This window comes from Oncorhynchus nerka, linkage group LG17, assembly GCF_034236695.1.
Source record: "Oncorhynchus nerka isolate Pitt River linkage group LG17, Oner_Uvic_2.0, whole genome shotgun sequence".
Lineage (NCBI taxonomy): Eukaryota > Metazoa > Chordata > Actinopteri > Salmoniformes > Salmonidae > Oncorhynchus > Oncorhynchus nerka.
This window is the reverse complement of record NC_088412.1, coordinates 12,457,668-12,485,230: the sequence shown is the minus strand read 5'-3', so window position 1 is coordinate 12,485,230 and position 27,563 is coordinate 12,457,668. Positions and strand designations below refer to the sequence as shown.

The window sequence follows — 27,563 nt, the reverse complement described above, 5'->3', positions numbered from 1 at the left end:
TGTGCCTTGAACACAACCCTGCTGTCAGAGTCGTGTGTTTAGGTGGCAGGGAAGTCAGGCGCTGGAGTCAAACGGAGTGTAAATGGAGTCTTTTAATATAAGTCCACTTAACATGCTCCAAACACTAAATACGTACATACATAAACGAACATGGGTACGAGGACCCGTCGCGCACCTATACAACATAAAACAACACTTGACATAAAACAATCTCTGACAAAGACATGAGGGGAAACAGAGGGTTAAATACACAATAGGTAATGAATGGGATTGAAAACAGGTGTGTGGGAAGACAAGACAAAACCAATGGAAAATGAAAAATGGATCAATGATGGCTAGAAGGCCGGTGACGTCGACCACCGAGTTGAACTATAGCATTTTGAATGGAAGGGGAGAGTTGAACTATAGCATTTTGAATGGAGGGGGAGAGAGTTGAACTATAGCATTTTGAATGGAAGGGGGAGAGAGTTGAACTATAGCATTTTGAATGGAAGGGGAGAGAGTTGAACTATAGCATTTTGAATGGAAGGGGAGAGTTGAACAGAGTGAAAGGCAGTAGGAAGTACTACACCAGTAACCTCCCTCCCTCTCTTGAGTAGCAAACATAGGTCCCTGTAATTGTTTGATTGCTAGGGCCTCAAAGGCATGTTTAATTTACACCACCTGCCAAAATATGCACACACACACACACAGGCCATGCTTGTTTGGCGAGCCTGCAGGCGATGAAGGTATGCACTGTAGAGACCTAAGAGAGATATTGACTTGCTTCTTTATCCACCTTGCTATTCCAGGAGGGGTCACAAATATACTGAATAGCGAGTTTCTATACACACTGTCAATGTTGCTAGTTGTTGGATTAAGTTTGTTGATACCTGAACCCCTCGTCAATGTTGCTAGTTGTTGGATTAAGTTTGTTGATACCTGAACCCCTCGTCAATGTTGCTAGTTGTTGGATTAAGTTTGTTGATACCTGAACCCCTCGTCAATGTTGCTAGTTGTTGGATTAAGTTTGTTGATACCTGAACCCCTCGTCAATGTTGCTAGTTGTTGGATTAAGTTTGTTGATACCTGAACCCCTCGTCAATGTTGCTAGTTGTTGGATTAAGTTTGTTGATACCTGAACCCCTCGTCAATGTTTTTATTTTATTTTTTTATACCCCTTTTTCGTGGTATCCAATTGTTAGTAGCTACTATCTTGTCTCATCGCTACAACTCCCGTACGGCTCGGGAGAGACGAAGGTTGTTGTAGTAGCTACTATCTTGTCTCATCGCTACAACTCCCGTACGGCTCGGGAGAGACGAAGGTTGTTGTAGTAGCTACTATCTTGTCTCATCGCTACAACTCCCGTACAGGCTCGGGAGAGACGAAGGTTGTTGTAGTAGCTACTATCTTGTCTCATCGCTACAACTCCCGTACGGGCTCGGGAGAGACGAAGGTTGTTGTAGTAGCTACTATCTTGTCTCATCGCTATAACTCCCGTACGGCTCGGGAGAGAGGAAGGTTGTTGTAGTAGCTACTATCTTGTCTCATCGCTATAACTCCCGTACGGCTCGGGAGAGAGGAAGGTTGTTGTAGTAACTACTATCTTGTCTCATCGCTATAACTCCCGTACGGCTCGGGAAAGAGGAAGGTTGTTGTAGTAGCTACTATCTTGTCTCATCGCTACAACTCCCGTACGGCTCGGAGAGACGAAGGTTGAAAGTCATGCGTCCTCCGATACACAACCCAACCAAGCCGCACTGCTTCTTAACAAAGCGCGCATCCAACCCGGAAGCCAGCCGCACCAATGCGCCGGAGGAAACACCGTGCACCTGGCCACCTTGGTTAGCGCACACTGCGCCCAGCCCGCCACAGGAGTCGCTGGTGCGCGATGAGACAAGGACACCCCTACCGACCAAGCCCTCTCTAACCCGGGCGACGCTAGGCCAATTGTGCATCGCCCCACGGACCTCCCGGTCGCGAACCCAGGGACTCTGATGGCACAGCTGGCTCTGCAGTACAGCGCCCTTAACCACTGCGCCACCCGGGAGGCCCCACCCCCCCTCGTCAATGTTGCTAGTTGTTGGATTAAGTTTGTTGATACCGGAACCCCTCGTCAATGTTGCTAGGTGTTGGATTAAGGTTGTTGATACCTGAACCCCTCGTCAATGTTGCTAGGTGTTGGATTAAGGTTGTTGATATCTGAACCCCTCGTCAATGTTGCTAGGTGTTGGATTAAGGTTGTTGATACCTGAACCCCTCGTCAATGTTTCTAGATGTTGGATTAAGGTTGTTGATATCTGAACCCCTCGTCAATGTTGCTAGATGTTGGATTAAGGTTGTTGATATCTGAACCCTGGCACAATGTTGCTAGGTGTTGGATTAAGGTTGTTGATACCTGAACCCTCGTCAATGTTGCTAGGTGTTGGATTAAGGTTGTTGATACCTGAACCCCTCGTCAATGTTGCTAGGTGTTGGATTAAGGTTGTTGATATCTGAACCCCTCGTCAATGTTGCTAGGTGTTGGATTAAGGTTGTTGATATCTGAACCCCTCGTCAATGTTGCTAGGTGTTGGATTAAGGTTGTTGATATCTGAACCCCTCGTCAATGTTTCTAGATGTTGGATTAAGGTTGTTGATATCTGAACCCCTCGTCAATGTTGCTAGGTGTTGGATTAAGGTTGTTGATACCTGAACCCCTCGTCAATGTTGCTAGGTGTTGGATTAAGGTTGTTGATATCTGAACCCCTCGTCAATGTTGCTAGGTGTTGGATTAAGGTTGTTGATACCTGAACCCCTCGTCAATGTTTCTAGATGTTGGATTAAGGTTGTTGATATCTGAACCCCTCGTCAATGTTGCTAGGTGTTGGATTAAGGTTGTTGATACCTGAACCCCTCGTCAATGTTGCTAGGTGTTGGATTAAGGTTGTTGATATCTGAACCCCTCGTCAATGTTGCTAGGTGTTGGATTAAGGTTGTTGATACCTGAACCCCTCGTCAATGTTGCTAGGTGTTGGATTAAGGTTGTTGATATCTGAACCCCTCGTCAATGTTGCTAGGTGTTGGATTAAGATTGTTGATATCTGAACCCCTCGTCAATGTTGCTAGATGTTGGATTAAGGTTGTTGATACCTGAACCCCTCGTCAATGTTGCTAGATGTTGGATTAAGGTTTTTGCAATATTGCCATATGATATACCCGGTATAATACTGTGTAAAATGTAATACATTTAAATACAATACCTAAATCAAAGATAGCTTGGATTCATTCAATCACAATTGCAGGACATATACTTTCTTAATCTCTAATATAACTACTGAGGCGTTCAGATTTGATATTTGTTGACATCAGAATCCGTCATCAGTACGTTGTCACACGCTGAATGAAACTTTATCACGTGTACAGTAGTTGTTGTATAAACACACAAAGTTTATACTCACGTGCATGGACATTATGTCTCATACACAAACACACACACACACCCTTCTCACACAATTATGTGATATTTGTGTCAGTCTTGCTTATTTTAAAGGTGTCATAGTGGTGTGTGTGTGTGTGTGTGTGTGTGTGTGTGTGTTTGTGTGTGTGAGAGAGAGACTTCCATAAACCATTCACCAGACGTTGACATCACGTTGCAATGTGGGAGCGTTGTGTTGTTCTGTGAGAGCGTTGTGTTGTTCTGTGGGAGCGTTGTGTTGTTCTGTGAGAGCGTTGTGTTGTTCTGTGAGAGCGTTGTGTTGTTCTGTGGGAGCGTTGTGTTGTTCTGTGAGAGCGTTGTGTTGTTCTGTGAGAGCGTTGTGTTGTTCTGTGAGAGCGTTGTGTTGTTCTGTGGGAGCGTTGTGTTGTTCTGTGGGAGCGTTGTGTTGTTCTGTGGGAGCGTTGTGTTGTTCTGTGGGAGCGTTGTGTTGTTCTGTGAGAGCGTTGTGTTGTTCTGTGAGAGCGTTGTGTTGTTCTGTGAGAGCGTTGTGTTGTTCTGTGAGAGCGTTGTGTTGTTCTGTGGGAGCGTTGTGTTGTTCTGTGGGAGCGTTGTGTTGTTCTGTGGGAGCGTTGTGTTGTTCTGTGAGAGCGTTGTGTTGTTCTGTGAGTGTGTTCTGTTGAATGAGTGGTAGGAGGGGAGCTTGAGTGCAGGACCCTGCTCCCCAAACGCTGCCCAAAAGGATCCTCGTCAACCTATCACATTGTCTTACTCCTACTTCTCTTTTAGCCTTCACAGCTTGTTATGCTACTGGTGTCAATTCATTTTCAAATGCTCCAGTACCCATTCAACTCCTCATAATTCCCTTCCTGAACACAAAGGGACATAGGGTTGTGAATAAAATAAATTGATGTTTATTTTTAATCTGATAGGACTCAGAAGCGTAGTTTGAGAGAATTCACAGTGAGAAATAGACAAACACAAACCCAGAATCTATCGGCGACTCAATTCACTAAGAGTAGCACTCAAGGATTGGCCCCAAAGTGACTGGTCGTCTGTGTACTTTTGGATGTATTGTAAGGTCACATGGCTTGTAGGACATTAGCCTGTTCCCACACTGCATGTGCTGTCGTCAACTCTTCTACCGATGTCATTCCATACATAAATCCTCAACTTTTGTCTTACACCAGATAATGCTATTTTGTATAGAAATGGCGCCACCTGTGGGAATAAAATGCAGCTACAATTGTGTCCATGGAATTCTCACCTCTAGATTGTTCTGAAGCAGAGATGGAAAGAGAGAACACCTCCTATCTTAGCCGCTGATCGCTTCTGTGACAGCATGGGCATCAATGTTGAGAAATATTTCCTCTTCGTCATGCTAACAAAAAGGCTTAGTTGGTGGTGTAAAGTACTTAAGTAAAAATACTTTAAAGTACTACTTAAGTAGTTTTTTGGTGTATCTGTACTTTATTTATTTTTTATAACTTCCACCCTTACTTCACTACAATCCTAAAGAAAAGTATGTACGTTTTACTCCATAATTCGTCTCTGACACCCATTTTCCTTAAATTATTTATGCTTAGCAGGATAGGAAAATGATCAAATTCACGCACTAATCAAGAGAACATCCCTGGTCATCCCTACTGCCTCTTATCTGGGGGGCTCACGAAACATGAATGCTTAATTTGTAAATGATGTCTGAGTGTTGGAGCATGTCCCTGGCTATCCGTAAAACAAAATAAAAAACACAAATTGTGCCATCTGGTTTGCATAATATAAGGAATTTGAAAGGATTTATACTTTTACGTTTGTTACTTAAGTACCTTTTAGCAATTGCATTTATTTTGATACTTAAGTATATTTAAAACCAAATCTTTTTAGACTTTTACTCAAGTATTATTTTACTGGGTGACTCACTTTTACTTGAGTCATTTTTTATGACGGTATCTTTACTTTTACTCAAGTAGGACAATTGAGCTTAGTGAGCCCTCTATCTATCTCCATGTTCTGAATTTTTTGGGGGAAATATCCATGATGACAGCACAATACTGTGCCATTATGGTATAGAGCTGGAGAAACTCTGTTGGACAATTCAGAAACAGACAAACATTGTTCTTCTTTACATACAGGAGTTGTTCCCTATTTGGTCATAAGATCCAACACTAGGGAAAAAAAGCTAATTAACAAACATTTAAAAACAACAGAAAAAAATTCCCTAATTATCATAAAAACGATATTTAACAATGTGCTTGTCTTCAGAGTATCCAGCTGCAATCCCAAACACGTTTTTGCTCTGCCCTCAATTAGACCTGGTCTTCCCAAGGCACAGAGCAATGTTTCCCCTCAATTAGACCTGGTCTTCCCAAGGCACAGAGCAATGTCTCCCCTCAATTAGACCTGGTCTTCCCAAGGCACAGAGCAATGTCTCCCCTCAATTAGACCTGGTCTTCCCAAGGCACAGAGCAATGTCTCCCCTCAATTAGACCTGGTCTTCCTAAGGCACAGAGCAATGTCTCCCTCAATTAGACCTGGTCTTCCCAAGGCACAGAGCAATGTCTCCCCTCAATGTCTCCCCTCAATTAGACCTGGTCTTCCCAAGGCACAGAGCAATGTCTCCCCTCAATTAGACCTGGTCTTCCCAAGGCACAGAGCAATGTCTCCCCTCAATTAGACCTGGTCTTCCCAAGGCACAGAGCAATGTCTCCCCTCAATTAGACCTGGTCTTCCCAAGGCACAGAGCAATGTCTCCCCTCAATTAGACCTGGTCTTCCCAAGGCACAGAGCAATGTCTCCCCTCAATTAGACCTGGTCTTCCCAAGGCACAGAGCAATGTCTCCCCTCAATTAGACCTGGTCTTCCCAAGGCACAGAGCAATGTCTCCCCTCAATTAGACCTGGTCTTCCCAAGGCACAGAGTGACACTCAGAGATCAACATTGTCAGTCGGACTAAAAAATCATGTTGAATGCGCTTTGGTGTTTATATATACACTACGGGTCAAAAGTTTTAGAACACCTACTCATTCAAGGGTTTTTCTTTATTTTGACTATATTCTACATTGTAGAATAATATTGAAGACATCAAAACTATGAAATAACATATGGAATCATGTAGTTACAAAAAAGTGTTAAACAAATCAAAATATATTTTATATCTGAGATTCTTCAAATAGCCACCCTTTGCCTTGATGACAGCTTTGCACACTCTTGGCATTGTCTCAACCAGCTTCATGAGGTAGTCACCTGGAATGCATTTCAATTAACAGGTGTGCCTTGTTAAAAGTTCATTTGTGGAAATTCTTTCCTTTTTAATGGGTTTGAGCCAATCAGTTGTGTTGTGACAAGGTAGGGGGGGGGGGTATACAGAAGATAGCCCTATTTGGTAAAAGACCAAGTCCATATTATGGCAAGAACAGCTCAAATAAGCAAAGAGAAACGACAGTCCATCATTACTTTAAGACATGAAGGCCAGTCAATACAGAACATTTCAAGAAAGTTGAAAGTTTCTTCAAGTGCAGTCGCAAAAATCATCAAGCGCAATAATGAAACTGACTCTCATGAGGACCGCCATAGGAAAGGAAGACCCAGAGTTACCTCTGCTGCAGAGGATAAGTTCATTATAGTTACCAGCCTCAGAAATTGCAGCCCAAATAAATGCTTCAGAGTTCAAGTAACAGACACATCTCAACATCAACTGTTCAGAGGAGACGTGGATAATCAGGCCGTCATGGTTGTATTGCTGCAAAGAAACCACTACTAAAGGAAACATGATGGACATTAGACCGGTGGAAATCTGTCCTTTGGTCTGAGTCCAAATTTGGTTGGAATCGCCATGTCTTTGTGAGACTCAGAGTTTGTGAACGGATGATCTCCGCAGGTGTGATGGTGTGATGGTGTGAGGGTGCTTTGCTGGTGACACTGTCAGTGATTTATTTAGAATTCAAAGCAGACTTAACCAGCATGGCTACCACAGCATTCTGCAGAGATACGCCATCCCATCTGGTTTGCGCTTAGTGGGACTATTATTTGTTTTTCAACAGGACAGTGACCCCAAAACACACCTCCAGGCGGTGTAAGGACTATTTGACCAAGGAGAGTGACGGAGTGCTGCATCAGACGACCTGGCCTCCCCAATCACCAGACCTCAACCCAGTTGAGCTCCACAGACTGAAGGAAAAACAGCCAACAGGTGCTCAGCATATGAACTCCTTCAAGACTGTTGGAAAAGCATTCCTCATGAAGCTGGTTAAGAGTGTGCACAGATGTCATCAAGGCAAAGGGTGGCTAATTGAAGAGTCTAAAATATATTGTTTGACATTTTTTGGTTACTTCATGATTCCTTGTGCTTTGATGTCTTCACTATTATTCTACAATGTAGAAAATAGTACAAATAAAGAAAACCCTTGAATGAGTAGGTGTGTCCAAACTTTTGACTGGTACTGTATATATATATATACACACATATGGTGGAAATTGGGAAATGAAATCATTTTGACATGTAAAAAAAAATAGCTTTCAAGGTGAGTTCAAGGATTTTTGGGGTAACTTTTTGGGGTCCATTGGGGTCCATTTCCATCCCTGGTGGGAATGTTGAGTATCAATGTTTATATGCAAGAATGCTCCATTTGGTTCTCTTTTGGTGTGTCTCTTCAGTCCTGCTTAGAGAAGCTTCCTCCATGTCCGACTGTTGGCTGCTTTAGACCGTCTTCTGATGGACCTCTTGTGTAGCTTGTTGCTGGGTGTGGCACCGGCTGAGGGAGAGAGAGGCGCATTTTGATGACATCATGAACATAGTGCGTGGGGTATTGATCGTTTCTCACAACTCGCAATCTTTACTGTAATGTTATTGACTTGTTTCCCTAGAGATGTTTATTTCTCATGATGTCTATATTTGTCACGCGTGTTGAGTCTCCTGTGTTGTTACTCCGTATGTGTGATGTCATCGGTTATTAAACGCTGTTCTCGGATGGAAGTGGACGAGACACTGGTGACTTAACAAGGAGCAGGTCAGACTCACGTTCTATACACTCCACCTGGGGCTCCTCCCACCGCCCGTCGGGACGGCAGCGTACAACAGGCGGGTGGCGCTGTGTGAAGCCTGCGTCACACTGGTAGCGGACTATAGAGTTGACAGGGTAACGGTCTCTTCTGCTGCCCATCGGCCTGGCGTTGGCCACCTCCGGGGGCGAGTGGCACATGACTGGGAAGAAAAGGGGAAACCAGAATAATTTGCCCAGATCATCATCATGTGTTTCCTACAAATAGTGAGTGGGCCAACAATAAGGTTCTTGGGGGGTACCAATTAGGTTTAACACACACTTTTAACACGTTGAAAGGTGCAATATGCAGAAATTGGGCCGCCATTTCCTGGTTGCAATTTTTTTAATGGTTCTCCTAATTACAGTTTATATGACAAAACAAGCAATGTATAGTGTAGAGAATCACTGTACCATCCAAACCTCAGTAACCAACAAAAATATTGAATTTCCAACAGTTTGAAGCTGGTTTACAAAACCAAAAGAAAAAGAAGCATAGATTTCTTTTAAACGAGAAGCATAGAAATATTGCACATAGAACAGATCTACCGCGCGTCTTAGACTTGCTTTCAACGAGAATGACAGATCTATAACTCACATTTCTATGTGAATTTGGTTGTATTGCAGCTATAACACTTCATTTAACACTTGATTAACCCTGATTGGTGCATAGTGATGACGAGCACCTGCGGACATCCCTATATTTCATAGTGCTATTTCTCTGTCCTGTTGGCTCAGTGACTGACAGCTGACTCAAAGAATGTGCTGTGCCCTCTGAACCTCAACCCCAAATCCCTACTCCTACCAGGTCCACTCTTGCAGGTGAAGGGCAGGTGGTAGTTGCAGGGCACGTAGTTCCACTGGCCGTTCTCGTGCCAGATCATCACCACACAGTCCTCCCAAGAGTTAAAGTAGTTATCCGGCTGGTTGGGCCTCCAGTTCTCAAATTCCTGCATGTGAACACATCAAAATAGGACTGTTTGATTAGAAAGTAGGATCAAATGGAAAGAACAAGTCAAATGCTAATTAAAATGCTTCTTCTTCTTCTTCTTCTTCTTCTTCTTCTTGTTCTATTTCATTTGCAGAGAGCATTTCCCATTGAAATGCAGACAAAATCAAAGTAAAGTGGGAGATAAGAGTAGGGAGATACCTGAACTGGATTTTTTTTAAACTTACCAATGGACTGCCATCTGTCCAGCGGAACTCATTCTGCACGTCCTTGTCATCGAGTCCAATCCACTGATAGTCCTGAGCGTTAGCTAGATGAAGAAGAGAGCAGTGAACTGTCATGTATGTATCAGATATGTTAATGTCTGTGCTCAAAATAACTGAAACACACAGGCACACACACACACACACACACACACACACACACACACACACACACACACCAGCCCTAGCCTTTTGGGGGCCCTAAGCGAGCAAAACATTTTAGTGGCCCCTCTCGATGGCGGAGAGTTTTGACGTTGTTACATACATTTCCGGCAATTCTACACATTTTGCCTTGACTTTCTGCAATTCTACACATTTTGCCTTGACTTTCTGCAATTCTACACATTTTGCCTTGACTTTCTGCAATTCTACACATTTTGCCATGACTTTCTGCAATTCTACACATTTTGCCGTAACTTTCTGCAATTCTACACATTTTGCCATGACTTTCTGCAATTCTACACATTTTGCCGTGACTTTCTGCAATTCTACACATTTTGCCATGACTTTCTGCAATTCTACACATTTTGCCATGACTTTTGCCATTTTGACTTTCTGCAATTCTACACATTTTGCCATGACTTTCTGCAATTCTACACATTTTGCCATGACTTTCTGCAATTCTACACATTTTGCCATGACTTTCTGCAATTCTACACATTTTGCCATGACTTTCTGCAATTCTACACATTTTGCCATGACTTTCTGCAATTCTACACATTTTGCCATGACTTTCTGCAATTCTACACATTTTGCCATGACTTTCTGCAATTCTACACATTTTGCCATGACTTATGCCATGTTAGTATGATATCTGAGTGAGAGTGACTAACAAAATCAATGGGGGCCCCCTGGAGGTCAGGGCTCCTTGGAGGTCAGGTCTCCTGGAGGTCAGGTCTCCTGGAGGTCAGGGCTCCTGGAGGTCAGGGCGCCTGGAGGTCAGGGCCTCTTGGCTTGACTTACTAATGTTAAAATGTTAGCCGACATGGCTAATTGAGTGACTGGCATAGGAGGGAAATCTGCTGAACACATTTTGACATTGTTGTATTCTACTATTCTAACTCTCAACAGTAAACCCCCCCGCACACATCCTATCTCTTTACTCACAGTTGACAAACTCCTGCTCCTGTTGGGAGGTGATGCTGACCAGGTGGGCGTTAAGCTCCTGGCAGCGCTGCTCAGCGTCAGGCCAGGTGTCTCTCTCAGCAAAGTGCAGGTAGCAGCTCCCCATGAATTCCACCCAGCCCTCGACGCAGCCCTGCACCGCTGCACACACAGACAGATAGATCGACACATTAACCAGTTTACCTTAGAAACTTAGATGTGTCTCAGCAGCCAGCCACTCTCCCTGCCTTCTTATTAAAGGAGTTTACTGAGACGGAGTGGAGCCTACTGGGAGAATCAAATCAAAGTTGATTTGTCACATACACAGGATACAGCAGGTATAAATAGTACAGTGAAAGCTCTCCTCAACAGTGCAGAATATATCGCAATAATAAAGAAATGTCAAATCAAAAATAGAACAAGTAACGAAAAAAGTAGTATCATAGTAACTTGTGGTAGAATATGTAGACTACATGACCTATTATATACATTAGGACTGTGCTATTTCAGGTAGCCTGAACAAAAATATAAACACAACATGTGTCATGAACTGAAATTTTGTGCAGAAATTTGTTTACATCCCTGTTAGTGAGCATTTCTCCTTTGCCATGATAATCCATCCACCTGACAGGTGTGGCATATCAAGACGCTGATTAAACAGCATGATCATTACACAGGTGCACCTTGTGTTGGGGACAATAAAAGGCCACTCTAAAATGTGCAGTTTTGTCACACAACACAATGTCACAGATGTCACAAGATTTGAGGAAGCATGCAGTTGGCATGCTGACTGCAGGAATGTCGACCAGAGCTATTGCCAGATGATTTAATGTTCATTTCCCTACCATAAACTGCCTCCAACATTGTTTTAGAGAATTTGGCAGTATGTGCAACCGGCCTCACAACCGCAGACCATGTGTCACCACTCCAGCTCAGGTCCTCCACATCCGGCTTCTGATTGGCTTGGCCTGGCTCCCAAGTAGGTGGGCCTATGCCCTCCCAGGCCCAGCTATGGCTGCACCCCTGCCCAGTCATGTGAAATCCATAGATTAGGGCCTAATTAATTTTCCTTATATGAACTGTAACTCAGTAAAGACTTTGTAATTGTTGCATGTCGCGTTTATATTTTTGTTTAGTATACATAGTGTAACTACTGACCTATAGAACACTTCTAAAGTAAGATATGACCTAGTGATAACATATTGCTGTACTATCCCTTTAAGCAACATACCGTACACTACAGCAGGCTCCTCCACCACAGCAGGGGTCACCATCGAGACGGCGGATGCTGTCGTCATGCTAGGGAAGACTGCCGATGGTGCCGTGACATAGATTGTCTCCGTGGAACCTCCCTGCCCTTTCTGCTCTTGGCCTTCCTCCAAAACATCCAGCTCATCCCCTCTGTCTATGTTGCCAAGACTGCCAATATTCTCTGGGTAACTCATGGTTGAACCAGGCAGCAGCACCACAGACAGGCCCTCTGCAAATGGTGACTCCCCCAGGGAGAGCCCACTGGCCGAGGTGCTCCCTTCATGTTGGCTACTGCGGTCTCCACTGACCTCTACGTAACCCCATCCCTGCTCCGGACGCTGCTCCCCTTGACGTGCCGTCACCTCCATCATCCCGTCATCTGTCAGGAAGATGACCTCGTGGCCTGAATGGGATTTGTCCCTGCTGGATGGGAATCCAGAGCCACTGTGAAAACCAGAGGGGAAACCGCTTGGAAACCCAGAAGAGAAGGTCTGGTAGCCGGAGACTTCCTGCTCTCCCGAGGGCTGACCGGTCAGGTCGATGAGACCTGATTGCGTGAAAGATATGTCAGGACTTCCGGAACCAGAGGTGCTGGTAACATCCCCGCTGAAGAGGCTATACGATCCAGACATTCCTCCGGAGCCACTGATGTCCACACCTCCTTTTCCAAACTCCTGTCCGGTAGGCTGCCGTTTGGAGATGTCCACCATCTCTCCGTCCACAATGATGATGACAGAGTCCCCGCTACCACTCAGGTCCCCAGATACTCCACTGCCACTACCCGAGTGGGGAAGGACACTGGACGGTATCCCACCGCTGAATTCTCCCACCCCCACCCCAGATCCACTATCCCCAGACTCGTTGAACTCTCCCATTACAGACCCACTATCCCCAGACCCGCTGAACTCTCCCACTCCAGACCCACTATCCCCAGACCCGCTGAACTCTCCCACCCCGGATCCATTATCCCCAGACCCGCTGAACTCTCCCACCCCGGATCCATTATCCCCAGACCCGCTGAACTCTCCCAACCCAGATCCACTATCCCCAGACCCGCTGAACTCTCCCAACCCAGATCCACTATCCCCAGACCCACTGAACTCTCCCACCTCCACCCCGGATCCATTATCCCCAGACCCGCTGAACTCTCCCACCCCGGATCCACTATCCCCAGACCCGCTGAACTCTCCCACCCCGGATCCACTATCCCCAGACCCGCTGAACTCTCCCACACCGGATCCACTATCCCCAGACTCACTGAACTCTCCCACCCCGGATCCACTATCCCCAGACCCGCTGAACTCTCCCACCCCGGACCCACTATCCCCAGACCCGCTGAACTCTCCCACCCCGGACCCACTATCCCCAGACCCGCTGAACTCTCCCATCCCGGACCCACTATCCCCAGACCCGCTGAACTCTCCCACCCCGGACCCACTGTCCCCAGACCCGACTTTCGGGAGGTAGGTGACAGTGGTACTCCCCTCTCCCGCCTCCTGAGGATCTCTAGAGCCAGAGCCGGACAAGACAGGTCCACTGCCCTCGAAGGTGACTTGGAAGCCAGACCCTGAGCTCTCGCCGCTTGCCCTACCAGATGTGTATCCACTATGGCCAGGCGTTCCACTGCCACTACCACTGGCAGAATGATCAGCTGAGGCTGAACCAGACACATCCACAGAGACAGGTGGCTTGACGGGGCTCACTGAGAAACCACAGAGGAAGAAGAACATGTAATAGTAACACACTGACTACAATACAGCTTGTGCATTCTGATTGAAATAGAGGCAAAAGGAAACTGAGAGGAGGGATACCTAGTCAGTTGTACAACGGAATGGCCTTCAACTGAAATGTGTCGTCCGCATTTAACCCAACCGCACCTCTGATTCAGAGAGGTGCGGGGGGCTACCATAATCGACGTCCACGTCTTCGGCGCCCGAGGAACAGTGGGTTAACTGCCTTGCTCAGGGGCAGAAGGACAGATTTTTACCTTGTCAGGTCGGGGATTCGAATCTGGGAGTCGTTGGGCCAGTAACCTTTTGGCTGCCACTAGGCTACCAAAACTGTTACATTTGGTGTAGTCGGCAGGATACATGTACAGGAAGTACTAGTGGGGATATAGAAATACTGTAGACCTCATAATAAAAATATATATTACCAGGCGTCAGTTGGTCTGTTCTGGTTGTCATGTTGATCATTTCCTCCTCGACAACTAGAGTAACGTTGAGTCTGGTTTCAGTGTGAATAATCACCCTTTCCGCTACAAAACAAAGAAAACCAACACAATATAATTTTCACACTTTTAACAGTGGCTCTATTTGACATTATTAAAGCTTATGGCTCAATGGTTGTCTATATTATTTCTCAATTTATTAACACAGAGCCTTATATAAATGTATGCTTAATCAGTTGAGAACAAGAGTTCTAAGTAAATTACACAATCTGGTAAGAATTCCTCTAATTGTCACAGATTGTAATTATCACAACCTTTGGTGGGTTTCGCAACTCTCTCCGTGACTCTGAACAGATCCAAACTCATACCTCTGAAGCAATATGCATCGTATCTGGAGTGCTGGTCTGGGTTTTCTGTCTGGTTGGGGAAGGCGTAGATGGTGTGTACCCCGGCCTTGCCGCCTCCACAGTGGGGCCTTGGGACATGGATGGGGTAGCGGACGCTGCGATCCTGCAGCCAGCCTGGACGGCACTTGTCGAAGCCCTGTCTCCAGGCGGCATAGAGCTGCCCTGTGGTGGCTAGCGTGGTGTTGAGCTTCTGGCAGTGGGCTACGGCCTCCTCATAGGAGAAGCTGTCATAGTCACTGGAATAGAACAGCTCCCCTGGGAAGTGAGGGAGAAGAGAGAGCAGGTTGTTTTACTCAGTGATGGTTCACTTTACATCTTCTGCTATGGTCTGTAGAGGAAGACAAAATCACTTTACATCTGAAGCTAAGGTCTGTAGAAGAAGAAGTCAGTTTACATCTGAAGCTAAGATCTGTAGAAGAAGAAGAAGTCACTTTACATCTGAAGCTAAGGTCTGTAGAAGAAGAAGAAGTCACTTTACATCTGAAGCTAAGGTCTGTAGAAGAAGAAGAAGAAGTCAGTTTACATCTGAAGCTAAGGTCCGTAGAAGAAGAAGAAGAAGAAATCACTACATCTGAAGCTAAAGTCTTCAGAAGAAGAAGAAATCACTTTACATCTGAAGCTAAGGTCTAGAAGTAGAAGTCACTTTACATCTGAAGCTAAGGTTTGTAGAAGAAGAATAAGTCACTTTACATCTGAAGCTAAAGTTTGTAGAAGAAGAAGTCACTCTACATCTTAAGCTAAGGTCTGTAGAAGAAGAAGAATAACAAAATCACTACATCTGAAGCTAAGGTTGTAGATGAAGAAGATGATGATGAAGAATAAGCAGAAGAAGAAGAATCAGCAGAAGAATAGGGTCCATGGGCCATGTCTCTCACCCTTGAGGCGGTCCACATAGCAGTAGACGTCATATTGCTCAGTAGCAGGTCTCAGGCCATAGGACCTCACCCCTGGGACATTCTCCAGGTTGCCTGAACACTTATCTCTGGGAGACAGGATGGGGTACCTGAAGGTCAGGGTTGGTGGTAAATGTGTGGTTAGAAAACAGTCATACTTCTGTCCTCTTTAATAAAAGCAGTCTTAGAAGTAGAGTTTAATCATTCAGGAAGTGTTCCCAAAGTTCCAACATTTCTCAGATATCCCAGTCAGAAGATTTCTGGAATCATAAGGGAATATGCAGGAATTCTCCAAGGAATCCTCCAAGGAATTCTCAAAGGAATTTTCCACGGAATCCTCCAAGGAATTCTCCAATGAATCTTCCAAGGAATCCTCCAAGGAATCCCCCAAGGAATTCTCCAAGGAATCCTCCAAGGAATTCTCCAAGGAATCTTCCAAGGAATCCTCCAAGGAATCCTCCAAGGAATTCTCCAAGGAATTCTCCAAGGAATTCTCCAAGGAATCCTCCAAGGAATCCTCCAAGGAATCTTCCAAGGAATCTTCCAAGGAATCCTCCAAGGAATTCTCCAAGGAATCCTCCAAGGAATTCTCCAAGGAATCCTCAAAGGAATTCTCCAAGGAATCCTCAAAGGAATTCTCCAAGGAATCCTCCAAGGAATCCTCAAAGGAATTCTCAAAGGAATCCCCCAACAGGGATTTCTGAAAAATCCAGGACCGTGAATAAAGTTTGCAGAATTTTGTAACCCTACTGAGAGGGCCACATTTTGACTACTGAGATTCACACTATCTATCTCACCTGACAGTCTGGTCCCTGAGCCAGCCTGCATCACAGTGGTGGAGCCCTGCCTCGTAGGCTGCCTGTAGCTGCTGGGAGCTGGCGATGACCGCACCCACACTCTGACAGGCCATCTGGGCTTCCACGAAGGACATGGCATAGCGACTGGAGTCAGCACGGTAGTGAAACACCACACCTATAGAGGAGGACAGAAGGAGGGAGGGAGGAGTACGGAGAGAAGGAGGGGGAGAGAAGGCAGGGAAGAGACAGACCGAACCAAAGACAGAATTTAAGTTATTACACTTGAAAATGAAAATGGCAACTACTGCTGGCAGGTAGCCTAGTGGTTAAGAGTGTTAGGCCAATAACCAAAAGGTTGCTGGTTTGAACCCCAGAGCTGACTAGGTGCCCTTGAGCAAGGCACTTAATTGTAATGGTACTTGTAAATTGCTCTGGATAAGCTGGGGCCTGTTTTGGTTTTTGCCCTAGAACTACACAGCTGATTCAAATAATGAGTTGGTTATTTGAATCAGCTGTGTAGTGCTAGGGAAAAAAGCCAAAACGTGCACCTGGGGGGCACAATACACTAACCTGTAGGAGCCATGGCAGTGTCATTGTCATGAGGGAACTCGAAGCCCACATCAGGATTAGCTGTCACCCTGCTAATGATCTCTTCCCCCACGACCGGGGTAACCTTCGTAACCGTGTCAGTCACACTGGGTGGGACGGGTAAGGTCGGTGCCATGGTGATGGTGTCCAGGGGGGCTTGGGTCAGCACCTCCCCCCTTGCCTCAGTTTCAGGGGCGGTGGTTAGCCCTGGATAGACCATAGGACTGGCTGTGATGGTGGCCACCTCTGGGAATGGGGTGGTCTTGACTGCACCATCGTCCTCTAATGAATTAGATCATTGGCAGCAGGTAAAGTTAAAGCCACACTCTGTCATACTGGAAATCACTTTTAACACAACACATGTAATCCACAGGGCCTTTTTGCTGTATAAGGAAGTGATTACTTTTCTAACACTATAACAATTTACTTGTGACCTATTTTTTAACTATTTTTGGTGCCTTGACCAAGTACAGTAGTTCAAGCTTGAAGAGATCGACAGCAACAGTGGTGCATTGTGGGATAGGTGCTTCTACACCTGCATTGCTTCCTGTTTGGGGTTTTAGACTGGGTTTCTGTACAGCACTTTGAGATATCAGCTGATGTAAGAAGGGCTATATGAATACATTTGATTTGATTTGATATGCAGTCTTCAGATATAATCTGGTGGCTGGGTTACCTTGGTAGCAGATAGCATCATAGTGGGAGTCCGGGTAGGGGTAGCCTGTCTGGTTAGGGAACAGGTACACGGTCCTCACTCCCAGTAGTCCTCCACCACACTGGGGCCTGACAATGTTGATGGGGTAGCGGACGCTTCCGTCTGCCAGCCAGCCCGCGTTACACACGTCCATGCCAGACTTCCAGGCCAGGTACAGCTGCCCTGTGGTGGCCAGCTTGGCCCCTAGTTTGGCACACTGGTCCATTGCCTGGTAGAAGGTGAACTTCTCCACGGACATGGAGTAGAACACTCTGCCTGGGGAAGGCAAAGACAGAGTGAGAAACACAGACTCAGGCGGTCAAACAGATAGATATGAAAGTGCAACAATTGTCCTTGCAGTAACTAATGCCAGTAAAAATATTTGTTTTTAGGGGAAGAGGTTCAAATCGGTCAATGTGCACTTGAGCAAGGCACTTAATCCTAATTGCTCCTGTAAATCTCTCTGGATAAGAGAATATGCTAAAGGAATAACATGTAAATGTAAAATCATTTCAGAAACAGATAAAGAATTGAGGAGAGTAGACTATGTACTCTGTTCTTCAAAGCTGAGGGAACTGTCTTGACACTGAGCAGAAGCAAAATTCATCCCCATTTAACTGCAGAGTCATCCACTGACTGCCAAATTCTCTAAAATGACTTTGTAGGTGGCTTATGGTAGAGAAATTAACATTCAATTCTCTGGCAAGACCTCTGGTGTACATTCCTGCAGTCCGCATTTGAATGTAATGATCATGCTGTTTAATCAGCTTCTTGATATGCCACACCTATCAAGTGGATGGATAATGCTTAATAACGGGGATGTAAACAGAATTTGAGCGAAATAAGGTTTTTGTGCGTATGGACAATTTCTGGGATCTTTTATCTTTTATTTCAGCTCAAGAAACATGGGATCAACACTTTACATGTTGCTTTTATATTTATGTTCAGTATATATGAAACAGTCCTATTGTTTTTGTATTTTTCTCGTTTTGACCATGTTGTGGGTGAGGAGCGGGCCTGCTGTCCACCTATTGAATATAGCTGTTATAAATCACTTAAAGTGGAACTGACATGGTTTTAACTACTTTGCACATATGAAACTATCAGTTATTCATAATATCAGTAAAAAAATATATGAAATTCCCAGTTTATTTTTCAAAATGAACTTTTATGAGGTTTGACAGAATAGATGGATGCAGTTCAATGCATGTGTCACGCCCTGGCCTTAGTATTCTGTGTTTTCTTTTTATGTTGGCTAGGCAAGGGTGTGACATGGGTGATTTATGTGTCTTGTTTTGTCCAGGGGTTTTGTAGTCTCTGGGGTTGTGTTCAGTTGAGTGTTCTAGGTAAGTCTATGGTTGCCTGGAGTGGCTCTCAATCAGAGGCAGGTGTTTATCGTTGTCTCTGATTGGAAACCATATTTAGGCAGCCATATTCTTTAGGTATCTTGTGGGTGATTGTACCTGTCTCTGTGTTTTGCACCAGTTAGGACTGTTTAGGTTTTTCCACGTTTTCTATTTTGTATAGTGTTCACGTTTTCATCTTTCATTAAAGATGTTTATAAATGACCACTCTGCATTTTGGTCCTCCTCTCCTTCCCAGGAAGAAAACCGTTACAGCATGATTAATATAATTCACCAATAGATTTCTTCATAGTCCCAAAATATTGCTGTCAGGTTGTAAATCACAGCTGGCCTGGAACATTGTTTGCTGCCACAACCCATTCGGGATGCACAGTTTCAGTTTCAATGACTCAATATAACTCTTTAACTAAGGCTGGGAATGTCAATACAATCGAACTAGCAAGGGCAATGATCACAAGTCAGTCATAATTTGGCTAATAGGCTTACGTAATAATAGGCTAGTAATAACGTGGCTAATAGGCTAGCTTATGTAATAATAGGCTAGTAATAACGTGGCTAATAGGCTAGTTTACGTAATAATAGGCTAGTCATAACGTGGCTAATAGGCTAGCTTACGTAATAATAGGCTAGTAATAACATGGCTAATAGGCTAGCTTACGTAATAATAGGCTAGTCATAACATGGCTAATAGGCTAGCTTACGTAATAATAGGCTAGTAATAACATGGCTAATAGGCTAGCTTACGTAATAATAGGCTAGTCATAACATGGCTAATAGGCTAGCTTACGTAATAATAGGCTAGTAATAACATGGCTAATAGGCTAGCTTACGTAATAATAGGCTAGTAATAACGTGGCTAATAGGCTAGCTTACGTAATAATAGGCTAGTAATAACATGGCTAATAGGCTAGTTTACGTAATAATAGGCTGGCTTACGTAATAATAGGCTAGTAATAACTTGGCTAATAGGCTATGTGTCAAGCAAGGACACACAAAGGAGTCTAAATGAGTCAACACTTGGTCATCCACTTTATGAAAGGACAGTCTGATGCGCTTGCATCAGTGAATTCAACTTCAATTGCGCTGCCTTCATGTGTCCCGTTTTCAGTGCACAGTGGAGGGTTTACAGACACATGCCACAGTCCTAGCTAGGCTGCTAAAATGTTGCAGTCTAGCTTCGGGTTTTAAAGCTTGACAATTAATTCATAATTTATCAAATAAAATAAAACCTGTAACAGAGAAACATGTATGCCTTTAATGATAGCACATTTGCATATAGGCCTACTAGCTCTGATTGGCTATGGCGCACCAGTCTGCGTAGACACTGGTCCTGGACAAGACAGATGTTTTTATTAGGTTTTATTTCCTGCAGTGTCTATTATTTGTCCAAACGCACGGCCGCTTTCCCACTCTATATTGCGATAGAATTTTCACAAATGCCTTACTCTATGTCATTGGCAAGCATTCTATGAAAGTATGAAAAATGACTATCTAAGTGCTTGCTTGTTAGATTATTTTAAGTGTCATATTCTTCCTCGGGGTATATAGGAACAGATTTGAATAAGTTCTCATGTTGCTAAAATGCTGTCAGTTCTACTTTAACAGTGATGTTTATCTATGTACACCACAAAACAGCTTGTATAATGACCATGACCAGCTACAGTGTAGTGTACCTGACATCTTCTGTGCAAAGCAGTACACGTCATAGGTCTCGTTGACCTCTCTCAAGCCGTAGGTTCGCACTCCCGGGAACTCATCCTTGTCTCCATAGCAACCCTCACGAGGCTCATGGATGGGGTACCTTGAGTAGATCACGTAAGATGGCAAAGGAAGAAAAACATGCATAGACGTCAGGCCGTCAATTAGTTTATTTTGAATCCCAAATGGTTATAACATGTCTTTGCTCAATGCCAACCCATGCTCTAGAATAACATTCCCCACAAAACCCTTCAGGGCTGTACTAATTTCTTCATTTTTACTGTACTGGATATCCACACTGGGTGCCAACACATCGAAGATGGTTTACCTAAAACAGTAACGACAGTACACAATTTAGTATATCACAATTGACCTGACTGTTTGGTCAGAGAGCCACCCGGCGTCACATTGGTGGAAGCCATCGTCAAAGGCAGCCTGTAGTTGTGCCGGGGTGGCGATGGTGGCACTGTTCTGGATACAGGCAGCCTTGGCCCTCTCAAAGTTCAGAGTGTAGCGCGTCGAGATGGCTCGGTAGTGGAACACAATACCTGGAGAAGAGAGAACACATCACCCTCACCGTCATGTTATACTGAGTATTATTCCATTTCAGAGGATAGGCTTGTGTATAACAGGACGAGTAAGAGGATGTTTGACACGGCTGGGATCAATTCCATTTGGATTCAATCAATTCTGGAAGTAAACTGAAATTCAAATTCAAATTTTTCTCAATGATTTGGAATTGGAAACAGTTTACGGCAGGGTAGCCTAGTGGTTAGAGTGTTGGACTAGTAACCGGAAGGTTGCAAGTTCAAACCCCTGAGCTGACAAGGTACAAATCTGTCATTCTGCCCCTGAACAGGCAGTTAACCCACTGTTCCTAGGCCGTCATTGAAAATAATAATCTGTTCTTAACTGACTTGCCTGGTTAAATAAAGGCAAAATAAATAAAATAAAACTTCCTGAATTGATTGAATCAAAAAGGAATTGACCCCAACCGTGTCAAAATCCTTTTCTACTGATTTACATAAGATGTGTACTGACTGTGGAGGAGTTTCACGCACATTCATGGCACATTATACACTTGGTGGTTTGAGCCCTAAATGCTTATTGGCTGACAGCCGTGGAAAAGCCCTTAGCCATGGTACTTTGGCCATATATCACACCTCCTCTTGCCCTATTGCTTAATTATACAATACTCTTCCCCATATAATATAATAAATAAAAAATTATAATAATTAAACAAACCATGGAATTTGACTTTCTGTTTACTTCCAGAATGGACTGAATCGAAAGAGAATTGACCCCAATAACCCTGATATTTGGTTTAGGTGCATACCTTGAACCTGGATGTCCACCCAGTCATAGTTATTCTCGATGCCGTGCATGACCTCACAGCGATAAGTGCCCGAGTCCTTGGCACGCAGTTCTGTGATCTCCATGGTGACGTCGGTGGGCACCAGCGGGTAGTTGACCATGGTGACCCGGTCTAGGTACTCCGTCTCCACGTGAACTTTGCCCTCTGACGCCAGCAGTATGAGGGTGGCCTTGCCCTTGGTGACGTAGGTCCACTTGATGCGGTGGGACAGGGGGGTGACAGTGGGTGCGCCGGGGTCGTTGACCATGTTGTCCTGGAAGTAGCAGGGCACAACCACCTTGGTGCCCATCAGAGGGCGCAGCGGCACCTCCACGGGAATGCTGACACTCAGGTTACTGTCGAGATCTGGGGAGGAGAGTATGAGACATACAACATACAACATATTTGCATCTACTTGGATGGAAGATACTTTCTAACTGTCACACTGCTCATGAGTAGCACACGCAGGAAGATGTTTGACGAAGTGAAGTAATATGGTGGACGTAGTGGCTGTTTCTTTTCAGTAACGTAGAGTCATGTCATCTGCCTGCATTATTCCAAACCCTATCCGGAGAGTCTAAAAACCTTGCTACTTTTACATTTGCCATCGGCGGTGGCCAGTACACATACAGTATATAACAGGAGCTCCGCTTGAATAGCTAGAACTGCAACCTTCCCCTGTTTGAATGCAAAGGCATCCTTCCATTGGTCCTTCCTGGATGTGGATTGGATCTTATTGGACGAAAGCAGTGGGAGTGCGAAACCTTTCTTACAGTTTTTCTCAGTCGCTTTGGTGCATTTTTCACATCATCCCTAACATGTGCAAAATAATAAGTGCATTTCTCAGAACAATTTGTACAAACTGCAATATACAATAGATATGTTTCTAAAGCTAGTCAGTCACTAAAAATCCTTAGTACATCTCTCAAAAGTAAATATTCATGCCAATGATCATGTCAGTGTCATCAGAATGATAAGTCATTGAGTCATTGTTCACGAACAAGGTCGTCAAAATGTTTAGGCATGTTGTCAATGTAACTGTGTACTTTGACAGTATTACCTGATGTAAACTTAGGCTACAGTTTGGATGACAGCTACTGTATTGAAAATGCACAAGGCTGCACTTCTATGGCATATATACATTTTAACAGTGCTATTTACTTATTACTGTATGTGGGTTATTGATTGAAAGAGACTGGACAACCCAAGAGGCACAAAGGAAAAAAAACTAAATGATAAAGAAACACCGGAAACCACCCCTAAGGCACAACTTTGCCCGCAGCACTGTTGTGCTGTATCTACACATCCAGACGTTCCTGTCTGTCGGCCCACATATTCTCATCCACATCACACCGGATATTTTCCCTTCCAATGCAACGTGGAAAGAATCTTTTGGAATGCCTTATCCATCCTCTGCAGGCGTCTACTGTGATGTCCTCACATGCTGCATCCATTGCAGCCAGCAGGGTCATCTATGTGTGTGGCTAACGATCGTACACCTTCCACCTCCATGCTGAAAATAACTCCTCAATTTGCTTAAGGAATGGTGAATAAGGTGGGAGGAATTTTATGAGCATCCTCGGGTGGGTCACAAACCATTGCCTTATGTTTGATCGATGGAAACTCACATTATCACAAACGACCACATACTTTGGCAAATCCTCTCTAAACAGACCCCTCTCATCATCAGGGATGAGAGCCCTGTAGAGAGTCTCTAAAAAGTTGAGTAGATTCTGGGTGTTGTATGGTCCTATAAGGGGGATATGGGTTAGGACACCATGCTCCGAAATAGCAGCACACATGGTGATATTTCCTCCCCGTTGGCCTGGCAAATCCACAGTAGCTCTGTGACCGATGATATTCCGACCCCGTCTTCTGCATGTGGGAGGGTTAACTTGATTCCAACTCCATTATACGCTATATCCCAGAACACACAGTTGAATTTGTTTTGGTAAGGAAGAGTGACATAACATGTACATATATTGCATGTTCCTTCCACCTTCCACCAGGCTATGAGGGGTGGCCAGTCCTCTTCTGGCTGTGCCGGGTGGAGATTATAAACCTAGAGAGGAACCAGGCTATGAGGGTGGCCAGTCCTCTTCTGGCTGTGCCGGGTGGAGATTTATAAACCTAGAGAGGAACCAGGCTATGAGGGTGGCCAGTCCTCTTCTGGCTGTGCCAGGTGGAGCCTATGTCCTCTTTTGCCTCTTCCTCTGTTTTGCCTTCCACCATGCATCCTTGCTCCTCTTCTTCCTCCTCCTCTTGGCTGTTGACCCTGTTCATTTCCTGGTCCATCCATTATTGGAAAATTGCAACTCTGTGTTTTTGGTCTGTCTATATATGCTTGCCAATTGATTCTTCATGAGATGCACCTTTGAGAAATGTAGACAACTGGTTGATTGTTGGTTGAACTAACACTTTACATTCCTTCATGAGTGAGGGTCAATTTCACCTGCACGATTCATCAATTCACGTTTTTGTACAAAAGGTATAATAGAAATGTGTAAAACTATGCTTGACAGTTTATGACAAATAGTTCAATAATTTTGCATGTAATGGCTTATGCAAGGAACTAATGCCTAGATGTTTTGAGGGGTAAGACTATTCAACAGAGAACCATCTACTACATTTTGATCAACATGACATGAGCAATTGATAATGTGGAAAAAAGCTGACACTTGTACATTATCAATTGCAATTTGCTCTAAAGGAATAAGAAATTGCTTTAATGATGTGCACAAGTGACTAGATGATTTGGAATTTGTACAAGTAGTTTCAAGAATTGCACTTTTGATCTAAGAAATGCACCAAAGCGACTGAGAAAAACTGTAAACCCATCTATCTGTGTTTGATCAGGGATCAATAATAGGGATGTCAGATTACACATACCGCCGGGGTCTTCAAATGATATAGTTGAGATGATGAAAGGAAGACACACACACAGTAGGAGCAAGGTGATCATGGTTGACCTGTTATGGAAGAAAGAACTGTCAGTAAAACAAATGGTTGTCTGAAATGGTTGATTGGTTGTCTGAAATGGTTGATTGGTTGTCTGAAATGGTTGACTGGTTGTCTGAAATGGTTGACTGGTTGTATGAAATGGTTGATTGGTTGTCTGAAATGGTTGACTGGTTGTATGAAATGGTTGATTGGTTGTCTGAAATGGTTGATTGGTTGTCTGAAATGGTTGATTGGTTGTCTGAAATGGTTGACTGGTTGTCTGAAATGGTTGATTGGTTGTCTGAAATGGTTGATTGGTTGTCTGAAATGGTTGATTGGTTGACTGGTTGACTGAAATACAAATTTCAATAAATGAATGAAGCAAATGAATGAAAACATTTTTGTTTTTCTTGGCCACCGTGATTCTACATCTGCATTGCTTGCTATTTGAAGTTTTAGACTGTGTTTCTGCATAAGCACTTTGTGACCTCTGCTGATGTAAAAAGGGCTTTATAAATACATTTGATTTGATTCTGACCAAATGACACAACCTTACACATTTACTATAATGACTTGTGAATGAAAATATTATTGATTCGGCGAATGGCTAAATATTTTAAGATGGGTTTCAAAGGTGTGTAAAAACCTTAATTAGACAACAAACACTTGCTGTTCTGTGTTTGAATGATTCCAGCTGGTCTGGTGGGAAGAGTTTTAGCAGAGTTTATTCATGCTCCCATACACCACAACTCCTTTCCCCCTTAGTCCCACCATATTCACACAGGCAAAAGTCTACTGTATATCAGTACAGGCTGGATGTGTACTGTGTGATACCAACCCCTTGTATATCAGTATTTAAATAAAAAAATGTAACCTTTAATTAACTAGGCAAGTCAGTTATGAACAAATTCTTATTTACAATGACGGCCAACGACGCTGGGCCAATTGTGCGCCGCCCTATGAGACTCCCAATCACTGCCGGATGTGACACAGCCTGAATTGGAACCAGGGACTATAGTGATGCCTCTTGCACTGAGATAGCAGTGCCTTAGACCGCTGCGCCACTCGGGAGAGGTAGGCTGGCTGTGTACTGTGTGATACCAGCCCCTTGTAAATCAGTATAGGTTGGTTGTGTACTGTGTGATACCAGCCCCTTGGGAAAAGTGGAAACATGATGTCAAATGTCACTCTCCCATTCTCAAATACCACACACATGTTCATCAAGGAATAAAACCCCTCTGTCCCTGGCACAGGAAAGGTTCATGGTGCAAAAATATATATTTTTCTTGAATTTATACATCATACGAGGTCTTCATATGTGACCCTGCCTATTGTATGTCCAGGGTGGAGATAGGATAGAAGGACAACCTTCCACAAAATGTGCGTGCTGAGGGTGGATACTAAATAGGTTTTAACTCCCAAGCTACTTTGTGAATCTTTTGTGCCATTTACGTCCAGTATCCTTACTGCTGTTACGACTCTGGGGATTATGACTACCACCCTGAGTATAATAACCGCGACCCTGAGGATAACGACCACAACCCTGAGTATAATAACGAAGACCCTGAGGATAATAACGACGACTCTGGGGATTATGACTACCACCCTGAGTATAATAACCGCGACCCTGAGGATAATAACGAAGACCCTGAGGATAATAACGACAACCCTGGGGATTATGACTACCACCCTGAGTATAATAACGACCACCCTGAGTATAATAACCGCGACCTTGAGGATAATAACGAAGACCCTGAGGATAATAACGACAACCCTGGGGATTATGACTACCACCCTGAGTATAATAACCGCGACCCTGAGGATAATAACGACAACCCTGGGGATTATGACTACCACCCTGAGTATAATAACGACCACCCTGAGTATAATAACCGCGACCCTGAGGATAATAACGAAGACCCTGAGGATAATAACGACAACCCTGGGGATTATGACTACCACCCTGAGTATAACAACGACCACCCTGAGTATAATAACCGCGACCCTGAGGATAATAACGAAGACCCTGAGGATAATAACGACAACCCTGAGGATAATAACCACAACCCTGAGGATAATGACCACAACCCTGAGAATAATAACGAAGACCCTGAGGATAATGACCACAACCCTGAGAATAATAACGAAGACCCTGAGGATAACGACCACAACCCTGAGAATAATAACCGCGACCCTGAGGATAATAACCACAACCCTGAGGATAATAACGACGACCCTGAGGATAATAACGACAACCCTGAGGATAATAACGACGACCCTGAGGATAATAACGACAACCCTGAGGATAATAACGACGACCCTGAGGATAATAACGACAACCCTGAGGATAATAACGACAACCCTGAGAATAATAACGACGACCCTGAGGATAATAATGATGACCCTGAGGATAATAACGATGACCCTGAGGATAATAACGACAACCCTGAGGATAATAACGACGACCCTGAGGATAATAATGATGACCCTGAGGATAATAACGACAACCCTGAGGATAATAACGATGACCCTGAGGATAATAACGATGACCCTGAGGATAATAACGACGACCCTGAGGATAATAACGACAACCCTGAGGATAATAACGACGACCCTGAGAATAATAACGATGACCCTGAGAATAATAACGATGACCCTGA

The 27,563-nt window shown here is 44.2% G+C and overlaps 1 protein-coding gene across 1 annotated transcript; it reads right to left on the bottom strand.

Annotated features, from left to right (window-relative positions):
- Window positions 1-7,852: 7,852 nt before the first annotated feature.
- On the bottom strand, window positions 7,853-24,925 carry LOC115144703 (aggrecan core protein-like). Its single transcript, XM_029685730.2, has 17 exons — window positions 24,853-24,925; window positions 21,946-22,329; window positions 20,983-21,157; window positions 20,585-20,712; window positions 17,530-17,823; window positions 16,836-17,135; window positions 16,266-16,440; window positions 15,451-15,578; window positions 14,537-14,830; window positions 14,154-14,255; window positions 13,426-13,700; window positions 11,979-12,855; window positions 10,751-10,909; window positions 9,608-9,690; window positions 9,237-9,381; window positions 8,413-8,595; window positions 7,853-8,146 (listed from the first exon to the last, which is right to left on the bottom strand). The coding sequence occupies exons 1-17, from the start codon at window positions 24,923-24,925 to the stop codon at window positions 8,055-8,057; spliced, it is 3,867 nt and encodes a 1,288-aa protein (XP_029541590.2). The 3' UTR covers window positions 7,853-8,054.
- Window positions 24,926-27,563: the final 2,638 nt, after the last annotated feature.